Source organism: Schistocerca nitens, chromosome 6, assembly GCF_023898315.1.
Source record: "Schistocerca nitens isolate TAMUIC-IGC-003100 chromosome 6, iqSchNite1.1, whole genome shotgun sequence".
In the NCBI taxonomy this organism is placed as follows: Eukaryota; Metazoa; Arthropoda; class Insecta; order Orthoptera; family Acrididae; genus Schistocerca; species Schistocerca nitens.
In genome coordinates this window covers 176328765-176352152 of record NC_064619.1, presented here as the reverse complement: position 1 = coordinate 176352152, position 23388 = coordinate 176328765, and the positions used below count along the sequence as shown (strand labels likewise).

General features: G+C 37.6%; 1 protein-coding gene across 2 annotated transcripts in view; it reads left to right on the top strand.

Moving 5' to 3' along the window:
* Positions 1-23388, top strand: part of LOC126262433 (NBAS subunit of NRZ tethering complex-like) — a 412445-nt gene that overhangs the window by 147421 nt on the left and 241636 nt on the right. For both annotated transcript variants that reach the window (XM_049959075.1, XM_049959074.1), the window contains exons 23-25: positions 3019-3131; positions 10383-10558; positions 20499-20689. In XM_049959075.1, coding sequence (XP_049815032.1) covers positions 3019-3131; positions 10383-10558; positions 20499-20689 — 480 coding nt within the window. The remainder of the gene's footprint in view (positions 1-3018; positions 3132-10382; positions 10559-20498; positions 20690-23388) is intronic.

The following is a 23388-nucleotide window of genomic DNA, read 5'->3' as shown; positions in this document are numbered from 1 at the left end:
ATTAATGGCTAAAAGAGCATGAATGGCAGGTGTGCCTCAAGAATCACAGCAACTCAGCCATCGTTAAACATAGTGAAACAGATGGTCAGGATATAGATTTTACTTATGTTGACATTTTAATAAGATCATCAGTGTAGACAAGAAGTAAGAGAAGCAGTCAAAATTGTTAACAGTGTTAATCATGAAACTTCCTGGCAGATTAAAACTGTGTGCCCGACTGAGACTCGAACTCGGGACCTTTGCCTTTCGCGGGCAAGTGCTCTACCAACTGAGCTACCGAAGCACGACTCACGCCCGGTACTCACAGCTTTACTTCTGCCAGTACCTCGTCTCCTACCTTCCAAACTTTACAGAAGCTCTCCTGCGAACCTTGCAGAACTAGCACTCCTGAAAGAAAGGATATTGCGGAGACATGGCTTAGCCACAGCCTGGGGGATGTTTCCAGAATGAGATTTTCACTCTGCAGCGGAGTGTGCGCTGATATGAAACTTCCTGGCAGATTAAAACTGTGTGCCCGACCGAGACTCGAACTCGGGACCTTTGCCTTTCGCGGGCAAGTGCTCTACCAACTGAGCTACCGAAGCACGACTCACGCCCGGTACTCACAGCTTTACTTCTGCCAGTACCTCGTCTCCTACCTTCCAAACTTTACAGAAGCTCTCCTGCGAACCTTGCAGAACTAGCACTCCTGAAAGAAAGGATATTGCGGAGACATGGCTTAGCCACAGCCTGGGGGATGTTTCCAGAATGAGATTTTCACTCTGCAGCGGAGTGTGCGCTGATATGAAACTTCCTGGCAGATTAAAACTGTGTGCCCGACCGAGACTCGAACTCGGGACCTTTGCCTTTCGCGGGCAAGTGCTCTACCAACTGAGCTACTGAAGCACGACTCACGGTCGGTACTCACAGCTTTACTTCTGCCAGTACCTCGTCTGGAAACATCCCCCAGGCTGTGGCTAAGCCATGTCTCCGCAATATCCTTTCTTTCAGGAGTGCTAGTTCTGCAAGGTTCGCAGGAGAGCTTCTGTAAAGTTTGGAAGGTAGGAGACAAGGTACTGGCAGAAGTAAAGCTGTGAGTACCGGGCGTGAGTCGTGCTTCGGTAGCTCAGTTGGTAGAGCACTTGCCCGCGAAAGGCAAAGGTCCCGAGTTCGAGTCTCGGTCGGGCACACAGTTTTAATCTGCCAGGAAGTTTCATATCAGCGCACACTCCACTGCAGAGTGAAAGTCTCATTCTGGAGTGTTAATCATGATGAAGAGTTCAGGCTTTTGGCAGCATGACTTCCTACCCTCAGTGGTGCACTGATGCCACTGACATGTGCGAACATAAACTCAAACAAAGTTCTACTCGCGCCCCACCCTCCACTCAGCTGAATGTTTCCAACAATCATCGCAGCATCATTCAATTGCCAATCACCAACATTTATGACAATAATCAGTAAGATATACTCTCCTTAAATTTGCAAAAGTTTGACATTGTGCAACAGTGTTCAGACAGTTCCATGAAGAAGGGCACAGAAAGAGGGCTAGAAACTGGGATTGGAAGATTCTGACAAGAATTATGTGGTATTAAATACTCAAGAACTTTTAACAACATAAACATACTGCAAAAACAGAGATGCTACCAGCTTTTGAGATACTATCTTCTTTCTAATCCTAGTACTCACAATGCAGCTAGAAAAGTGATGAACATCTCTGCACTGTTACATGTTGCTGTGCACAGTGTGTGGCTTAGCTGCTAAGTTAGTAAGTATCACACCACAAATCCGAATCAGTTCTCAGTTGGTCCAAGGACTTTTTTTGTGTCATAAGTCACTTATTTCTCCATTGGCAGTGATTTATTAATGTGAAAGTGCTAAGATGTGCCATGGTTTTGAGTCTACAGTAAACTGTAGGTTCTCTAATAATAGCCAGGCTAACTTAGTTCAAAGACATAGAACCTTCGATAGGACCATGTTAGTAAAACACTATGATGCTCAAATCTACTTTTGGGTCAGAAAGAGCCTCACTTACTGTGCAGCACAGGTGAATGGTTGACTTTCTTCATTTTTGTTTATTGTTTCCATCCTAGAATATCTATTATTGATGAGGTTTTTAGGTAGACGTTCTTGAAAATCTACATCTGTTGCAAATGATTGTACAAAAGTAATACATGTAACATGGTTAATTTGGAGAAAAATAGACTAGATGCATTTGAAATGTGTTGCTACAGAATAATTTTAACAAATAGAGGGGCAAAGGTGAATACACACACTAGAGAACACAGTAGAAAGAGTAGACAAAGAAAGAAGTTTATGGAAAACCTTTGTGGCAGAGTAATGGCACGTGTGCCTAGACATCCAGAAATACTTAACTTAGACCTGGGAGAAGACGAAGAGGGGAAGAACTGTACGTGAATGAAACCTATTAGTACACTCAGAGATGGAGATGAAATGGGAAGGGAATGTCACATGAAATAACCACAAAGGAACAATATTAGTGTTGAGTCCAAAGTTTTTGGAGTTGTTAAACAAGTTGGTGACACTACCAATGGCCTTTCATCCCAGGTGGCAGGATCAAGTATTGTAGTAACTTTATAAAACATTTTGCTTAAAAATTTGTATGCCTTATTTATAATTCTACACACACACACACACACACACACACACACACACATATTAAATTAATGTCGTACTGTAATTAGATTTAATTGAGTTTCCTGTTACTAAAAGAATTGAATAAATTATTAACTGGACAGGTATTCATAATTAGCTAGCTGAAAGTGAGGGCGGAAGGTATTCGTTGGACAAGCCTGAGTGTTTTTACAATGGTTGTATGTATACTGGTGCTTGTAGATTAATAATGAGGTACTAATATTAAGCATAAAGGAAAAATTATGCAAATTTATGAGTTTTGTGCTGTTTATATTCATTATACTTTTAACTTAGTGTTTACACAATATGTATTGCTTTGCCAAAATAAATAGTATTTTTCTTTATGAAAATCCTTGATTTGTCTGACTGTGATTGCTTCTTTTTTAGGGCATGTCTCCAATTAATTGTGGATGAGACTGAAGAGATTCAGGAACAGCTTGATCTAATATCGTCCCTTCAAATTCTTAGTGATTTTAATTTGTCTGTGTTACCCTTACAAGGTATGTTGCCATTCATCTTTCCAGTTTCAACGATTTTCCTTTCTTTCTGTTGTATCTCTATATGAATGTATAATACTCATTATCACTTCAAATTCCTTTCTTTGTCCAATGTCCTACCTATAAGATGTAGATGTCTCTTTCTGCTTTAGCTTTTCTTGGAATTATTGAAATCCTTGAAGGTTCCTCTCAATGGTTTTCTGTTGCTAAATGCCCTCATATGTGGTTTTTACCACATAGACACTCCTTTCAATGTCAGTGAAGCAGCACTGCTTTGTTTTATTCTTAAAAAAGGAAACACAGATCTAGATGAACAATCTCTCTATGTTGTCATAGAAAGAAAACCTTTACCCAAGTTGTAAAGGCAGCAAAAGAACTGGCAAATAATAGATTTATTTTGGATAGTAAAAACAAATCAAAGACTCAAAGACATTATGGTTAGTGATCAAGCTGAAACAGGAGCCACAGCTAAAGGCCATGTTGTTTCTGAAATCAAGACAGAGGACAAAACTGTTGTAAATCCTACTCAAATTTCTGAATTATTTAATGAATTCTTTATAAATGTAAACAAATCAAACATCAATGTAGAAAATTACCCTGACAAGATAAATTTCTTTAACAGTGAGCAATCCGAAGATGAACTTTTCAGTACATTTACCAAAACTACTGTAAAATATATAGAACAGCAACTGGATGGGATGGGATTCCAACAAAAGTGATAGAAACAGCCTCTAAAATAATTGCACAACCACTGCCTACAATAGTTACCCAGTCCATTCAAGAAGGTTATTTTCCAGACCCATTTAATGCAATAGTTAGCCACTATTGAAAAAAGGCACAGAACAACATATGGATAACTGTTGCCCATTCCTTTCTCTTCCATCACTAACAAAAATATTTGAAAAGATACTCACCATATAAATTCAAAATTTCATAGAAAAATTTAAAATAATCTCAAGATCAATATGGATTTCGAAAAGGTAGAGCCACAGTATCTACTGTAAACCATTTTGTAGTTAAAATTAGCTCTTCTTAGACAACTCACTGCATGCCGCAGGGATTTTTTGTGACTTATCAATGGCCTTTGGTAGTATGAACCACTCCTTCCTAGTCTGAAACTGGAAAAGTATGGAATTAGGGGCACTGTGTAAGAATGGTTTAAGTCCTACCTAACCAGCTGAAGACAAAGAGTGCCTATATCATCAGAGAGAGGAACTTATACTTCAAAATGGAAAACCATTTCACAAGGAGTACTCCAAGGTTCTGTCTTATGTCCCATAGGTAACAGTGCTGACAAAATTCCCCAAACTTTAGAAAATACTTTAGAAAAATTAGATGCCTCATTGATTCAAACAGGTTAAAATTAAACATGGGGAAAGACTCAGTTAATGCAGTTTAAAACAAAACAAGCAAAATTAAATGATATTCACATGAGTAACAGAAACAAGGATTTGCAGGAAGCTAACAGTGTGAAATTCCTAGGAATGCAACTGGATATAAATCTACCATTGGGCTCACATATACAGTACCTTGCAAATGAATTAAATAGCCTTGCATTTGGAATGAGGGTATTATATAATGCTACCAGTATGGACATATGGAAAGTAGCATACCGCAACTGCTTCAAGTCAGTAATAAGGTATGAAATTGTATTTTGGGGTGACTCAAACACTATGTGTCAAATAATAAACTTCGGAAAACCTTCATTAGAAATTTGCTTAATGTAGGGTGAAGAAAATCATGTCTTCCACTCCTAAGAAACCTAAGTATGTTAAGTATTACCTCACTATACATATATGAGCTGGTTATCTTTTTATACAGTACCCCTGATTTATTTGTAGCAAATCATTTCCAACATGATTACAACATCAGAAATCAAAATAATTTTATGCTGCCTACCCACTGTTTAAAACTTTATGCTCAGCAGAAATTTAGAAACACTGAAAAAACCTTATGTGGCAAATTAGTGCAGAAATGTTACTATTCAGTAGAAGAATTCCTGAATGACAACTTAAAAATTTGAGCAGGAGAGAGAAAGTATTTATTGCTGTTAATTTGTAAAAGTTTGTTACTTTTTAAGCAAATCATTAATTGCCTGGTTAAGTAATTATCCAGTACAGTATATTATTACAGTATATTGATAATTTTTACTTATGGAATGCATTTCGCCTTTATTTTCTGCAAGGCATCATCAGTGGCAGGTTGCGTGGACAATTTCTTACATATTATGCTTCTGTTGCATTTTTGGTGTTGTTCTACTTCTTAGGAATGCCAATTTCCGGTTTTTTCCCCACATTCCACAGCACTATGAACTGAGCGTTCAGTTCATAGTGCTGTGGAATGTGGGAAAAAAACCGCAAAATGGCATTCCTAAGAACAACAACACCAAAAATGCAACAGGAGCGTAATATGTAAGAAATTGTCCACGCAACCTGCCACTGATGATGCCTTGCAGAAAATAAAGGTGAAATGCATATGGCACTAAAATTGTGTTTTATTCAGTTGCTGTCAGACAGTCCAAAGTAAAAATTATCAATATACCATAATATTACACGCAACTAAGGAAGACAGGGCTACAAAAGTTGAACATTATATTATATTAATGATATTACAAGAAAACTTGTAGACCAGTTTTGGTGTTTTGACAAGTCTCATGTACATTAAGTCAGTGACTTGAAATTGTATGTTATGAGACAATAAACTTATGCCTCTGCTATCTGGATTTCTCATATAGGGATACTGTTTAGTCTTAAGGTGCCTTCCATTTTCAACATATCAACTTTGGTCTTGTTTTTATTCTTTTAACTAAAAGTTATACATTGTTTTATGTTAGATAGGTTGTTAAATTACAGAATTTTTTTAATTGTTTACTTTAGAATAGTAATTTTTATGGTAATTCAGGTTTAATGAATTTTTATCTGAAGTGCCAAAACAATCTGTGAGGGAGTACGGTGTTTAATGTATTCCATAGCAGGCCAGTAACTAGGTATTTCTTTTAGTCATAATTATGAGTAACTACTTGTGTTTTGCTGTAAATTTCTACCTCCTCATACAATGTTTGTATCACATTTTACCTGTGACTTTGACTCTTCCCTCCACCCACTGTGGTTGTTGTTGTTGTGGTCTTCAGTCCTGAGACTGGTTTGATGCAGCACTCCATGCTACTCTATCCTGTGCAAGCTTCTTCATCTCCCAGTACCTACTGCAACCTACATCCTTCTGAATCTGCTTAGTGTATTGATCTCTTGGTCTCCCTCTACGATTTTTACCCTCCACGCTGCCCTCCAATGCTAAATTTGTGATCCCTTGATGCCTCAAAACATGTCCTACCAACCGATCCCTTCTTCTAGTCAAGTTGTGCCACAAACTTCTCTTCTCCCCAATCCTATTCAATACCTCCTCATTAGTTACGTGATCTACCCACCTTATCTTCAGCATTCTTCTGTAGCACCACATTTCGAAAGTTTCTATTCTCTTCTTGTCCAAACTGGTTATTGTCCATGTTTCACTTCCATACATGGCTACACTCCATACAAATACTTTCAGAAACGACTTCCTGACACTTAAATCTATACTAGATGTTAACAAATTTCTCTTCTTCAGAAACGATTTCCTTGCCATTGCCAGTCTACATTTTATATCCTCTCTACTTCGACCATCATCAGTTATTTTGCTCCCTAAATAGCAAAACTCCTTTACCACTTTAAGTGTCTCATTTCCTAATCTAATCCCCTCAGCATCACCCAATTTAATTTGACTACATTCCATTATCCTCGTTTTGCTTTTGTTGATGTTCATCTTATATCCTCTTTTCAAGACACTGTCCATTCCGTTCAACTGCTCTTCCAAGTCCTTTGCTGTCTCTGACAGAATTACAATGTCATCCGCGAACCTCAAAGTTTCTACTTCTTCTCCATGAATTTTAATACCTACTCCGAATTTTTCTTTTGTTTCTTTTACTGCTTGCTCAATATACAGATTGAATAACATCAGGGAGAGGCTACAACCCTGTCTCACTCCTTTCCCAACCACTGCTTCCCTTTCATGCCCCTTGACTCTTATAACTGCCATCTGGTTTCTGTACAAATTGTAAATAGCCTTCTGCTCCTTGTATTTTACCCCTGCCACCTTCAGAATTTGAAAGAGAGTATTCCAGTTAACGTTGTCAAAAGCTTTCTCTAAGTCTACAAATGCTAGAAACGTAGGTTTGCCTTTCCTTAATCTTTCTTCTAAGATAAGTCTTCAGGTTAGTATTGCCTCACGTGTTCCAACATTTCTACGGAATCCAAACTGATCTTCCCCGAGGTCCGCTTCTACCAGTTTTTCCATTCGTCTGTAAAGAATTCGCGTTAGTATTTTGCAGCTGTGACTTACTAAACTGATAGTTCGGTAATTTTCACATCTGTCAACACCTGCTTTCTTTGGTATTGGAATTATTATATTCTTCTTGAAGTCTGAGGGTATTTCGCCTGTCTCATACATCTTGCTCACCAGATGGTACAGTTTTGTCATGACTGGCTCTCCCAAGGCCATCAGTAGTTCTAATGGAATGTTGTCTACTCCCGGGGCCTTGTTTCGACTCAGGTCTTTCAGTGCTCTGTCGAACTCTTCACGCAGTATCTTATCTCCCATTTCGTCTTCGTCTACATCCTCTTCCATTTCCATAATATTGTCCTCAAGTACATCGCCCTTTTAGAGACCCTCTATATACTTCTTCCACCTTTCTGCCTTCCCTTCTTTGCTTAGAACTGGGTTTCCATCTGAGCTCTTGATATTCATACAAGTGGTTCTCTTCTCTCCAAAGGTCTCTTTAATTTTCCTGTAGGCAGTATCTATCTTACCCCTAGTGAGACAAGCCTCTACGTCCTTACATTTGTCCTCTAGCCATCCCTGCTTAGCCATTTTGCACTTCCTGTCGATTTCATTTTTGAGACGTTTGTATTCCTTTTTGCCTCCTTCATTTACTGCATTTTTATATTTTCTCCTTTCATCAATTAAATTCAGTATTTCTTCTGTTACCCAAGGATTTCTATTAGCCCTCGTCTTTTTACCTACTTGATCCCTTGCTGCCTTCACTACTTCATCCCTCAGAGCTACCCATTCTTCTTCTACTGTATTTCTTTCCCCCATTCCTGTCAATTGTTCCCTTATGCTCTCCCTGAAACTCTGTACAACCTCTGGTTCTTTCAGGTTATCCAGGTCCCATCTCCTTAAATTCCCACCTTTTTGCAGTTGGTCAGAATCTACATCTGCCCCTGGAAATGTCTTACAATTTAAAACCTGGTTCCTAAATCTCTGTCTTACCATTATATAATCTATCTGATACCTTTTAGTATCTCCAGGATTCTTCCAGGTATACAACCTTCTTTTATGGTTCTTGAAGCAAGTGTTAGCTATGATTAAGTTATGCTCTGTGCAAAATTCTACAAGGCGGCTTCCTCTTTCATTTCTTCCCCCCAATCCATATTCACCTACTATGTTTCCTTCTCTCCCTTTTCCTACTGACGAATTCCAGTCACCCATGACTATTAAATTTTTGTCTCCCTTCACTACCTGAATAATTTCTTTTATCTCGTCATACATTTCATCAATTTCTTCATCATCTGCAGAGCTAGTTGGCATATAAACTTGTACTACTGTAGTAGGTGTGGAGTTCGTGTCTATCTTGGCCACAATAATGCGTTCACTATGCTGTTTGTAGTAGCTAACCCGCACTCCTATTTTTTTATTCATTATTAAACCTACTCCTGCATTACCCCTATTTGATTTTGTATTTATAACCCTGTAATCACCTGACCAAAAGTCTTGTTCCTCCTGCCACCGAACTTCACTAATTCCCACTATATATCCATCCACTATATATACTAATTTTTTCTTCCATTTGCCTCCTTGATTTTGAGGAAAAATCTGTTGTTCAAAGGCTAAAGAGTGACTGTTGCTTTTTATTTGAATCCAACCTATGTAAAATCAAATAAAATTCTCCAGATTATTTGAATTGACATAGTTTGAAAACCAATATGATTTTAGTGTATTGTCTCACTACAAAATATTTTGAAACATGTTTGATTCCTGATATAATGCTATATTCCAGATACAAGGAAAAATTATTGATGAGATATTAATGACAGTTATTATGTCACTGCTTCCATTCTCCCTGCATCTCTGACACCAGTGTTATTGGTTTTACCCTAATCTGTTTCACCTCTCTTTCTTTAGTATAATTTTTAAAGTTCTTGTTATTGTACAAGCCATTATTCTTCTGTGGTGATTTTATTTTGGTATTTGAAGTCCCATCCTTATAAAATGTATCTATGTGTATTATCTGAACACATATTGCACAATAGTATGACTGTACAGTTACTTATTTTTAAGACAACTTGGTTCTGTATCCTCTCCAAACAACCAAGCTTCCACACTGTATTTTATGTATTTCAAGTGGTACAACTATTACTTTTTCTTAAATCTGTTAGCATTTTAGGACAATGCTATAATACTATCCCACAGGTTATTTCACCATTGTAAACGCATTTCAGGTAACAGTTCCTAAAAATCTTGCTATGTTTTATCTACAAAATTATTGGATTATATATCTAAAAACAAAGATGATGTAACTTACCAAACGAAAGCATTGGTATGTTGATAGACACACAAACAAACACAAACACCCACACAAAATTCAAGCTTTCGCAACCGGCAGTTGCTTCATCAGGAAAGAGGGAAGGAGCGGGAAAGACGAAAGTATGTGGGTTTTAAGGGAGAGGGAAAGGAGTCATTCCAATCCTGGGAGCGGAAAGACTTACCTTAGGGGGGAAAAAAGGACAGGTATACACTCGTGCGCACACACACATATCCATCTGCACATATACAGACACAAGCAGACATATGTCCGCTCCCGGGATTGGAATGACTCCTTACCCTCTCCCTTAAAACCCACATCCTTTCGTCTTTCCCTCTCCTTCCCTCTTTCCTGATGAAGCAACCGTTGGTTGTGAAAGCTTGAATTTTGTGTGTGTGTTTGTGTTTGTTTGTGTGTCCATCAACATACCAACGCTTTCGTTTGGTAAGTTACATCATCTTTGTTTTTAGCTATATTTTTCCCACGTGGAATGTTTCCCTCTATTAAAATTATTGGATTAGTTCTTTTTTTAAATTTTATGTTTACAATACCCCAGTTTCAGTATTGTACTGCTTTTGTGGCAGATTTACTCTCTCTCTCTTTAAGAAGCTGAATCCAGTAATGTAATGCTTATTCAGTTCGACAGTGTGAAGATCGCATGCAGCTTATAAAGTCAATCCTGCATAAAGACCCCTATGCATATCAAAGATGGGAAGAGCTACTGCTGTTAGCTCACAAGTTAAGAGTGTGTGGCCGTAATAGACATGAATGTGAAGGACGTGTCCTTACAATTACAGCTCAGTCAGCTTACGAGGTATGTGACATAAGTAGTATTAGTTTGAAAGATTTCTAAGCATCATAATAAATTTGAAACTGGTCTGTGGACTTACCCAAAACATTTTCTTCAATTCTACGAACTACTAAGGACTACTTTCACTTTTGTGGCCATCCATTTTTTAATTGCTGTTTGACTTTCTAAAATTTTAATATCCACATTTTCATGTGGTCTCAGCTCTCTGAGACTGCAGACGTGTGTACAAGTTGCATTTTTGTGTGTGTGTGTGTGTGTGTGTGTGTGTGTGTGTGTGTGTGTGTGTGTGTACTGCTGACAAAGGCCTTAATGGCCGGAAGCTTTAATTGTGTGAATCTTTTTATTGTGCCTATCGCGACTCAGCATCTCTGCTGTATGGTGAGTATCAACTTTCCTTCTCTGGTACTGTTACATTCCATCCTGGATTTTCCATTGTTTGATTCATATCAAAAATCTGTTATATGTATTGCAAGAGTTGCAAGGCTTCTAAGTTTAAGATTATCTGTAATGTGACTTAACGTTCAGATTCTTTTCCATATTAACACCTATAATATGGAATATTCTAGAAATCTGAATTACACTACAGTATTATTTCTGACAGTGTGGCAATGTGGTCTGAGCGTGTGTTTGACTAGATGATTGGTTGGATCAATTGTGAAATTGACCATAGGTCGTATAGGAATTTTTATGTTTAATTTTTAGTATGTGAATGTTATGCAGTGTTGAGTGTGGCTTTGAGATTTTTTTTGTATAATTCTTTCAACTTGTGGATTTGCAAAAATTATTATGGTGCTGTATTGTTCTGTGTTTTCTGTATGTCATAACTGGAGTTATTACACACACACACACACACACACACACACACACACAATATAATATTATGAGAAGGAAAGTTGCTACTCACCATATAGCGGAAATAATGAGGCACAGATAGGCACAACAAAAAGACATTCAGAATTAAAGCTTTCAGCGATTAGCCTTCATCAACAATAGACACGTGTGCACGCGTGTGCGCCCACACACTCACACTCACACTCACACTCTCACTCACGGAAACGAAACTCACACACACGACTGCAGTTTGAGGCAACTGCATGAGTGTGTGTATGTGTGTGTGTGTGTGTGTGTGTGTGTGTGTGTGTGCGTGTGTGTGTGTTATTGATGAAGGCCAATGGCCAAAAGATTTAATTTTTAATTGTAATATCTTTTTGTTGTGCCTACCTGCGTGTGTGTGTGTGTGTGTGTGTGTGTGTGTGTGTGTGTGTGTGTGTGTGTGTGTGCGTGCGTGGGTGTGTGTTATTGATGAAGGCCAATGGCCAAAAGATTTAATTTTTAATTGTAATATCTTTTTGTTGTGCCTACCTGCGACTCAGCATCTCCACTATACGATAAATAGCAACTTTCCTTCTCATATTATTGTTACATTCCGTCCTGGATTTTCCTTTCTGTTGGCATGTTCTCGTTATGATAGTTTTGTTTCTTTAATCGTGTTTTAGTTCTTCAGCTCTCTCTCTCTCTCTCTCTCTCTCTCTCTCTCTGCCTAGTTTTGCATAGAATTAAAATGTGTCCATCTTGTTGATTTAAGACATGTTCAGTTTCTATTATGATACTGTCTTTTGTTTATTAGGAAGCCATTGTACTCATTTAAGGACTTTTAATATTTAGATGTTTTCCTTTTGAAGTATTTTCATGTCCATGAGAATAACCAGTCATTCATAGCATCTTAAATACTTTTAGTACAACAATGAGCAAGACAACAGCAGCAGAAAATGTAAATTGCTAAAAATATAAAATAATGTAGCTATTTTTCAGTCTGAAATGAGAGGTGTAGGGAATGTATTTTACTGTTAGAAGCTGATTTGGAGACAGGCTGTAAAAAAATATGTTACATGTGACACTATCTGCACAAAATTACTGGCAGCATAATGTAAATTATTTACTTTACCTTACTTTCCAAAATAGTTTTGTAGGCCTAATTTTCTGTACAACATAAATACAAGTTGTGCTTAAGGCAGAAATTTTCTCCTATTTTTCTTTGTAAGTATGTATACAAAAAAGAGCTGCATTATACAGAGATGATTATAAGTTCATATTTCAGGAAATAAAATAAGAAATTTTACATAGTCATTGCAAGTCTGGTTTGATGCATCTCTCCATGATAGTCTATCCTGTGCAAGCCTCTTCATCTCTGCATAACTACTGCAACATACAACCTTTTGAACCTCCTTACTGTATTCAAGCCTTGGTCTCCCTCTGCAAATTTTACCACCAACACTTCCCTCAGGTACCAAAATGACAGTTCCTTGATTCCCCAGGGTGTCTCCTATCAATCGATTCCTTCTTTTAGTCATGTTTCTTTTTTTCTCCAATTTAATTCTGTACCTCTTCATTTGTTATTGAGTTTAACCTTCAACATTCTTTGGTGGCACCACATTTCAAGAGCTCCTACAGTGAAACCCCTATATTATGTTTTCATGTGGTCCAGGCGTAAAAAATACAAAATTGAGTAAAATGCCGAATTGAGGAAAACATTAAAAGCCTAAAAATATGAGCAAAAAACGTATGAAATTGCCATTAATGGTAAAATCTTAATCATCTCCAATACATTGTATAAAATCTGTATCAGTGAAGGAAATTAAATGTGCAATACAATGTTTATACAATAATTTGTGGTACTGAATTCCATTAGTTCTTAAAAAATCACAGACATGTACCAGTAAGTAAAAATTCATCAAAAAATTGAATTTGGTATCTGGGTATAAGGTAGTGCAGCTATTTTATGACTTTCTATGACCACAAATTGTTCATAAAAGCTCGCATTTTTTAGATATCTTTCATTTGTTCTCACCCAGAAAAAATACAAAATTGTTGAACATGGTGAGTTAAACAAAAAACTGTGAAGTACGGTGAAAGGCACTGGAAGCTAACATGTAGGGGTGGGGTGTCAAGTAGACTTCACACTACTTTTTGCAGTCACGATGTCACTAGTGGGCTTTCCATTATTGCCTTTTGTGACGAGCGTGTGTGAAAGATCCAAGTTGCATCTCTTTACATTTTGATTATTCATTTCCTTAGTAGTGTGTGTGTGTGTGTGTGTGTGTGTGTGTGTGTGTGTGTGTGTGTGTGTGCGTGCGCGCGCGCTGCAGTTTGCTGTTTCAAAGCAATAGCACAATGAGAATGTATGACAAACACGTCACCCTTATCATTAAATGCAAGTTAATAATGCAGCGACGACACAAGGCTTGAAGAAATATTATGATAAACAAGGCTTGAGACAATAATCGTATGATCAAGCCCTAACATAATGGATAATTTCACTGTGTGCAAGGATGTAGGTTCGCAAATGATTGCATGCTAACTTTTTTTCTCCACACATTAGCCATAATGCAGTCTGGGGCTTTGTTATAAATACAACAAAACTATGATCTCAATTAACATTTCCATCTGATTAGGGAATGAAGGATGAAATAAATATTTGGGTGTCGCATTTTCCGAGTGTGTAGTTAGGCATTAATCTTTGAGGACAGCTTAAATTGCTGAGAGTAAAACGATGAGAGTAACATTCCTTGTCACAAATATTTTGCATGTTGTGTAACCACAAACACATTCCTGTAAAGAGTTTTCACTACAGCTGTGAGATTCTCCTTTCAGTACCACGTTCATAAATCTCAACGAGGCGCTATAGTGACTGAGAAATCAATAGCTCATTTCAGGTCATCTTCACAGCTTCACTACATCAAGATTACATCAGTTTGTGCAAAAACTAGTGTGAAAAGTGCTCGACCCTGCTCTGGTGACATGAGCGCAGTCAATTATAGTTTGTTGCTTGTCAGCTTTTCCGTTTTCATTGTGCTGAGGTGAGAGTGTGTTCACACGCAAAAGAGATTTGCACCCTCTACCAGGCACTTAAATGTAATTTGCAGAGTATCCATGTAGATGTAGAAAACAAAGTTATGTCAAAATGATATAGGCAAGCATTCATGATGTATGTCAGTATGTTGATCAGCGAATAAAAATCGAGTTGACCTGAAAATAGCTTAGCCCACCTAGGGAGGAAACATTAGCACAGCTTTTGACCTGGAATAAATCCTGCCCATTCACCCCCCTCCCGAACTAAAACGATAGCCAGTACAGTCCAGAGTACCTATGTCAAGGATGCAGTAAAAGGTGGAGTGGAGTGGGGGGGGGGGGGGGGGTTCATGGGGGTCCTGACCCCCACCCCCCCACCCACCCCCACCCCCACCCTCACCCAGTCACCTACATGAAATTACACGACGTAGTTGCTGTGAGGTGAAATTGAAAAATATTTTGATTTTTAGTCATACGATAGAATAGGGAGGGATACACAGTAAAACCAATGATAGATTTATAACACTATCGGCTATCACCCATGTCTCTTTTAGCCAAGACTAGTTGTTCGTGTTGCTTGAGTTCAGTTGTTGTTTGGTTAATCAGTTCATATTTTTATATCTGTTATTTTGACATTCACACAATGATTTAAAGGGAGAACTACATTGCTCTCTTACTCAGTGAAACAGTTTTGGGAAAGGGGTATAGTGTTTTGGTTTTCTCTCTGTCTACATCTACATCGATACTCTGCAAATCACGTTTAAATGCCTGGCAGAGGGTTCATCGAACCACCTTCACAATTCTCTATTATTCTAATCTCGTATAGCGCGCAGAAAGCACCTATATCTTTCTGTACAAGCTCTGATTTCCCTTATTTTATCATGGTGATCATTCCCCGTTCCCAATTTCAATGCCAGTATGGTCACAGCATATTGGGACAGATGGCTTTGATCTTTTTACTGATTTAACATCAGACTAAAACTTCTTAGAATTTTCTTTCAGGTCAGTTTTGCAGAATTTTTCTTTGGAATTTGTTGAATGCTTCACACATTACCATCCTTATGTTAATTTTTGCCTTATTCGGTTTTTGTTTATCTTTGAGACTTTTATTACATTTAAATTTGCAAAGAAGCTCTCTTTACTTGTGTAGCAGCTTTCTGAAATGGCTGTCAAACCACATCAGGACTTTTCCATCCCTCACAGTTTTGCTCAGCACATACGTGTCCAAAGAATATTGTGTGTTGAAAAACAAATCAGTTGTAGGCTGGGAATTAATTGCAGCATCAGCAAAGTAAGGATAAATTTTCTCCAAAATGAAATATTTGTTGTTTACTTACAAATACTTTTCAAACAAGATTCCCTGGTCTATCCTGGCGAATGTAGCATGGAATTGGTATCCAACAAGGAGTACTGTGACAAAAAAGGGTAAAATGTAAATGAATAGGTAAAAAATCTACTCACCAAGCTGCGGCAGGAGAACACGCACAAAAGAAGCTTTAAGTTTTACAAGCTTTTGAAGCCAGTGGTTGCTTCTTCTTGCAGAAGAGTTGAAGGGAAAGGGGTACAGTTCAGAAAAGTCAGGGGTGACTTACCGGACAGGATGAGAAGGAAAGAATTTCCATCTAATCCCATCTGGTGAGCCTCCCATGACTTGGATTATTTTTGTTGTTGTAAAAGACAGGGTATGGAACTTTCATCCGACTTTGACATACAAGAAACACCTTTGGGGAAAAGGGGGAAAATGGAAGTTGGAAGTCAAATATAGCATAGTTGTTTGATTGCTGTTGACGCATAGAACCCACAGTCACAAGGTTCATATACAATGGGATCAATGTTATAACACAGTGCAGCCAAGTGTACGTTTCAGCATGAATCAGTTTGCTATATGTTGAAGGGCTTGACAAACTTTTGAACAAGATACGCAAATCTAGGTTTTCTTATGAGAATGCATCAGTTTGAAAAAATAAAAAGGAACCTTATCAACTTACAGAAATGACTGTTAGAGTTAGAAATGTATGACGAAATCTTTCATCTTTCAGTGGTGGTTGTAAAGAGTTACCTATTAAAAATACTTATTAAACCATGAGAAATAGACCATTCGTTTTGTTTACTGCACAATGAAATCTGTGCCACGGCCAGTGCTTTTTAAATTTTTACGTTTTAGTCACGTGGCTTCAATGTGTTAGTTTAACTCATATTTAAATAGTTGTGTTTTGATTTTAAGTATTATTTCTCCCACAATAGTGATATAAAATATGAAAATATAGATGATGTTGGTTAGGCAGCCTCTTGTTGTTTTTGTATGAAACTGTTCCTACTCCCACTCATAGTGATTTCTGCCCTCTTTTACAGCAATAGAAATACTGTCCCACAATGAAAATGGATGCATTGTGGTTTTTTTGGTACTATTACACACAGCATACATAAAGACTGAAAACTGTTTCTAGATTATTGGTGTAGTTTTTGTTTGGAAATATCCTGAGAGATTAAAATTTTGTGCTGAACTATTGCTAAAACTCAAACTCAGTTCATACCATCAGTATTATCCAGGTACTGTGTGGATGAGGGCCACAGTTAACTGCAAAAATTACAGTTTTGTTATTGGTGGGCGTGGTAAGACATTCTGTGAAACTTTACTAAGGGCCTTCTCTGAAAACTGCATAGAAGAGATAGTTAGGAACCCCACTCATGATGGAAATATATTGGAGCTAATGGCACCAAAGAGACCTGACCTCTTTGAGGATGTCCACATCGAAACTGGTATCACTGACAATGATGTGGTTGTAGCAATAATGATTGCCAAAGTACAAAGGACAACTAAAACAAGCAAAAAGATATGTTCGGTAAACTAGATAAAAGATCAATAATGTCATATCTCAGTGAGGAACTTGAAAGTTTCAGCACAGGGTGGGAACACACAGAGGAATCCTGCCTCATGTGTAAAATAATAGTTGACCATGCACTGGACAGATGTGTACCCAGTAGAACAGTTCATAATTAGAGGGAACCTCTGTGGTATACAGTCAGATTACTGCGTAATAGGTGTAAGACGAAGTGTAGGGCTATAGATAGAGAAATGCTGAATGGAACACGTTTGGGTGTCATGTGAGCAATGCATGATGCCTTCAATGACTACCATAGCAGAACATCGTCAAGCGATCCTTCACAGACCTTAAAGAAATTCTGGTTATATGTAAAGGCTGTTAGTTTCACCAAAGTTAGTGTCCAGTCACTAGTGAATGAGACAGGAATTGAAACTGACGATAGTAAAGCAAAAGCTGAAATGCTTTAGTCTGTTTTCAAATGTTCCTTTAAAAAGGAAAACCCATGAGAACTGCCCCAATTTAATCCTCGTACCACTGAAAAGATGAATGAAATAAGTATTAGTGTCAGTGGTGTTGAAAAACAGCTGAAATTGTTAAAACAGAACAAAGATCCAGGTCCCAATGGAATCCCTGTCACATTCCATACTGAATTTGCAGCAGAGTTAGCCCCTCTTCTAACTATAATCTATTGTAGATTCCTTGAACAAAAAATGGAGCGTAGGTCTTGGAAGGAAATGCAGGCCACAACAGTCTACAAGAAGGGTAGTAGGAGTGATCCATAAAATTATCATCGAATATCCTTGACATAAATTTGTTATAGAATCTTAGAACTTATTCGGAGCTCAAACACAATGAGGTATCTTGAACAGAATGACCTCCTCAGTGCCAACCAACATGGATTTCAAAAACATCAATCATATGAAAAACAAATCACACTTTTCTTGCAAGCGATGCTGAAAGTTCTGGATCAAGGCATTCTGGTAGATGCTGTATGTGTTGATTTTGGAAAAGCGTTTGACTCAGCACCACACCTACGCCTCTTGTCAAAAGTATGACCATATCGCATGTCAGGTGAAATTTGTGACTGTATTGAGGACTCTTTGGTAGGGAGGATGCAACATGTTACCTTGGATGGAGAGTCACCATCAGGTGTAGAAGTAACTTTGGGTGTGCTCCAGGGAGGTGCCTTGTGGCCCTTGATGTTCATGTTGTATATTAATGATCTTGCAGATAGTATTAATAGTGAAATGGGGTTTTTTGCATATTGTGCAGTTATCTGTAATGAAGTGCTATCTGAAAGAAGCTACATAAATATTGAGTCAGATCTTGATGAGATTTCAAAGTGGTGCAGAGCTTGGCAGCTTGCTTTAAATGTTCAGAAATGTAAAATTTTGCACTTTACAAAATGAAGAAATGTATTATCCTATGACTATAATATCAATGAGTAACTGTTGGAATCAGGCAACTCATACAAATACCTGGATGCAAAACACGTTGTAGGGATATCAAATGGAATGATCACATAGGATCAGTCGTGGGTCAAACAGGTGGTAGACGTCAATTCATTGGTAGAATACTGGGGAAGTGCAGTCAATCTACAAAGGAGACCAATTCTAGAATATTGCTCAAGTGTGTGGCATCATTACCAGATAGGACTAACAGGGGATACTGAAAGTATACGGAGAAGGGCAGTACGAATGGTTGCAGGATTGTTTGATCCATGGGAGAGTGTCACAGAGGTACTGAAGGAACTGAACTGGAAGACTGCTCAAGATATACATAAACTATCCTAAGAAAGTATGTTAACAAAGTTTCAAGAATAGGATTTAAACGATTACTTTAGGAATATACTAAGACTCACTATGTATCGCTCACATGGGGATCGTGTAGGATAAGGTTAGAATAATTACTGCTTGCACAGAGGCGTTCAAACAATCATTATTCCCACACTCCATCTTTGAATGGAATGGAATGGGAAGAAACCCTAATAATTGGTACAATGGAATGTACCCTCTGTCATGTGCCTCATGGTATTTTGCAGAGTATAGACAGATGTGTTTCTCATGCTTCCTATCAGGCAGCCAGTCTCCCAGTTCCACTAGCCTACTTTCAAAACTCCACAGAAACTCTCCTACAATGTCTGCTCAAGTAGGATGCCTTTTCAAAGCAGGATTGAGGTACTGGCAGAGTAGAGCGTTGATATGATTTGGACCATAAAATTAATTAAAACATTGCATGTGAAAGACAATGGCCCAAGTTCCTGTCCTCCTCCAGCACACAGTTTTAGAGTCTTGGAGTTTCATGAAAGGAGAAGTTTAGAGCTGACAGAGAGAATTCTAAATTCAAAACGGGCAGAACTGAGCTTTTTGGTTAACTCATCCATGTGATGGTGCGATCTCAATTCATTATCAGTGTGGATGCCTAGAAACTTCACACACAGAACCTTATCCAGCATATGTCCACTGATCTCTACATCAGGTACCTGTAATTCATTATTATCTGTTTGGAATAGAATATATGAGTTTTTGTATGCTGTTACTAATGAACGAGTTGTGAGACTGTTCTGTTGTTATGCTGAATGTATCTGATATGGATGTATTTGGGTCATTTATCAGTATACCTGTTGTAAGCACAGATTCTACCTGTATCTAAAAAACAAACTTTCTAGAAATTTATTTTAACAAAATATAATTTCTATGTAAAATGATATTAGTAATTAAGAAATCAGTAAAGATAGCTTTTGCTGTATAATTGAGGTACTGAGTGGTCGACTGCTCATAAATGAGACTGAAATGATTGTTAAGCTTCCAGGCAGGGTCCTATAAGTACCTCCTGGGTTCCAGAAGACGACTATTAGAAAACTACACGACACCACAGAAAAATGACACACATCAGTGGATAGAGCATCTCTCAAAGTTTCAGTTCATAATATGCACTATGGCATATTTGCACTGAGGGGAGAGCATATTGAAAGATGTAGACATATCATCTGCTCCGTCTTGTTTGTGTGATTGCTTGTTGACTACTCAACACCTCAACTATATTGTGAGTCCATCTTCCATGATTTGTATTACACACAGGACTTTGTCTCATATTAAACTTACGTCATTTATTGCAATAATGGAAATTCCTGGATGAAACATTTATTTTACATAATGTTAATTATCCTTTGAATTACATTTTTAGGTTATTCAACAGTTGACAGATTTAATATTTTAGATTATGTGTATTTTGTGTAATATATGTATTTTATTTTTGTGCTTAATAAGGCAGAAGATTTTAAATGTTGTGCGGAAATCTGCAAAAATATAGTGGACAACAACCATGGGATTGGGTGGCAAGTTGTGCAGCAACTGGGGCAGTGTAGAGAATTTTCTGATGTACAGCAGCGATGCGATTTTCTTTCTTTTGCTGTCCTGCACTGTGAGCCAGACATGTTGGATAAGCTCCTGACAACCAGGTACTATTCAGTACATCATATGCTTTAGACTTTTTAGCCCAGTGGATGTAGTACATGTTTATAACATATTTTATTTGATTATTTCAATTGCATCATGTTTTGTGCTCTTAATTAGTTTAGTTTACTATTACATAGTGCTAGATACAAATACTTTTTTTACTTTGTTTTCATATCATTTTGTAGTGACCACTGCCCACTTTGTTGACAAATCTGATGGGTCATTTCTCTGATAAACTGAGTACTTCATAAAGTGTGTGCCTACTTGCATTTATTCCAGTTTTTTTCATTATTTGGTGTTAGCCACAGGAAAGCTGTTCATAGTTGCCATTGTTACATAGTTAGTTATAGTCTCAGATTTGACTGAAATTCAGTACACTAATTCTACCATGTGTGGAACACTCATGTAGAAAGTATTAGTTTCCCCTGCCAATTAGTTCCAGAATTATGACTTGTGAAAGAAGGTGGCATGACCCGAAAATTGCAACCCGCATCTGGCAATCTATCTTCAGACCCAACTTCAGGTCTTAATAACTTTGGAACTATTCCACACAGTCCAGTGAAATTTTTACAACCCTGTAACATCCACTTAGAGAACACTCTATGAATCAAAACACCAACAACATATTTCTGAGGGAAAATAAAAAATTCCAAAATGTGATTTAAAAAATGTAATACGTTAAAAGATACATATTGTAGGTGCCCTCTATGTCAAATATAATTCACTCAAAAAGGGTATAAATTTTTTGTGGTAAGCTTAATATGGCCTTAACACACATGGAACTCATCATGCCCATATCAGTCACAAAAACTGAGTTACATGCACACAAAAATACAAAAATTTGAAAAATTACCTGAAAAACATGGATTTTCAAAGTGTGGTAGCACAAAAGGGACAAGTGGTATCCAAGCCAAATTTCACACACTGCATAAGTAGACCATAATGATATATATCTCAAAATTTCAGCAACATGTTATTGCAAGACATTTGAGTACAATGGATGTTGACAGATGTTTTTGGTGATGTGGCCATTGTTCCACTACACAATTTTGTAAAAACATATCATAAACTGTTCTTATCCTCTCCCACAACTGTTTAATCACTAAGCAACAACATATAATAGACAGATTAACACAACCTATCATTAATGTTTACTTCACCGTAACTGCTAAAAACCATTCGATTGTTCTTTGAACAGAACTTCTCCCACACTTTAGCTACTGTACTCTGTACATTGAGTGGCAAATTGTACTGTCCTCCTGACACTGTGATAGGAACTGGAACTGTCATAATAATATGTTCAAAAGGAATCCAACACCTTTCTGCCAAATGTGGCGAATGAAATGATCTTGCTGGTCCTGCTGGTGCCATGAAGTTCACAAATACATCACCTTCTGCTTCACAGCACTCTGCAACACATCCTAAGAACCATTTGTCATCATAAACAGCAATAACATAGCAACCTGGTTGTATGTTGCTGCTTTTGCTTCTGAACCCTGAGTCACACACACTGTGATGACACATGTTGTGCATGAACCTATAGTTATAACCGGACAGTCTGCTCATCTGCACATTGTCAGAGTTATATGCCAGAGATATTTTTCTGTACCCAGGTAAATAATTCAAGAGGTGTTAGAATGTGAACTTCTGTAGGGTGCTGCAGACTAGCTCGTGATGGCATGCGCTTAATGGTAGCACCAATACCATCACATACATTTTTACCATGACTTGTTGCGAAAAAATTCCATTCTGCATGAATCTGAAAATCGTGGTAATACATGCATAAATTTTTCAGATTTTTATAGTTTTTGTACTGGGTAGCTGCCCCATCACTGAAGTATTTCGCAAAATGTATGTGAGGCAGCTTGTTTTTCACATATGCCATGACAGTGCGAATGTGGGCATGAACTGCAATGGCATCATGAATTAAACAGTCACTAAAAATGCACAGGTTCATGACAGACACATCACCTGATTCACTTCTATAGTAAATCGTAAATGGCTGGAGAGTTGCTTGACTGTTGTCCCAATGATATCCTTGGATAGCATCTTGAACTATAAATGCATAATTTTCAGAAAAGTCTAGTATTACTATATTTTCATCTTGTTTCAAATTATCCTTACAAAACTGGAGATAAGCCGATTGTGCTTTTGCTGTGAAGCTGTGTGTGGTCCGTTTTTTTGACAACACATTTCAACAAAATCTTCCACTGTACTTTACTTTGTTTCAAGACTTGTGCGATCCATGTGTGTCCATTGTTTATAAGAAACAATTTCATTGTCATCCATAACGAGTTCAACATACAGTTTGTTATTCATGTGTTCTGCAAGATTTGCCTTACCAGGACACTTTTCACTCCTGTGTATCATGCACTGGTAGGAACTGATGTCACACACTAGCAGCTTCATTGTACCTTTGTTATCCAGACCAGAATTCCTTATAGCAGCAAACATCAGCTTAGCATTTTGATGGGTCTCACATACACAAACATTGTGTGTGCCCCTTGCACTTACAGGCACAACCCATTTTGGCCGAAAATTGAAAAAAAAGAAGATAAACCTACTTTGGTATTGGGATACTTTTCCTTGAATTCTACATATAGTTCTGATATGTTGCATAGCAACAGTTTTTTTTTTTGCATCTGTACGCGTACATTTCCCATTTTCACTGTTACATAGTCTTTTTTTTCCAGGCATTATT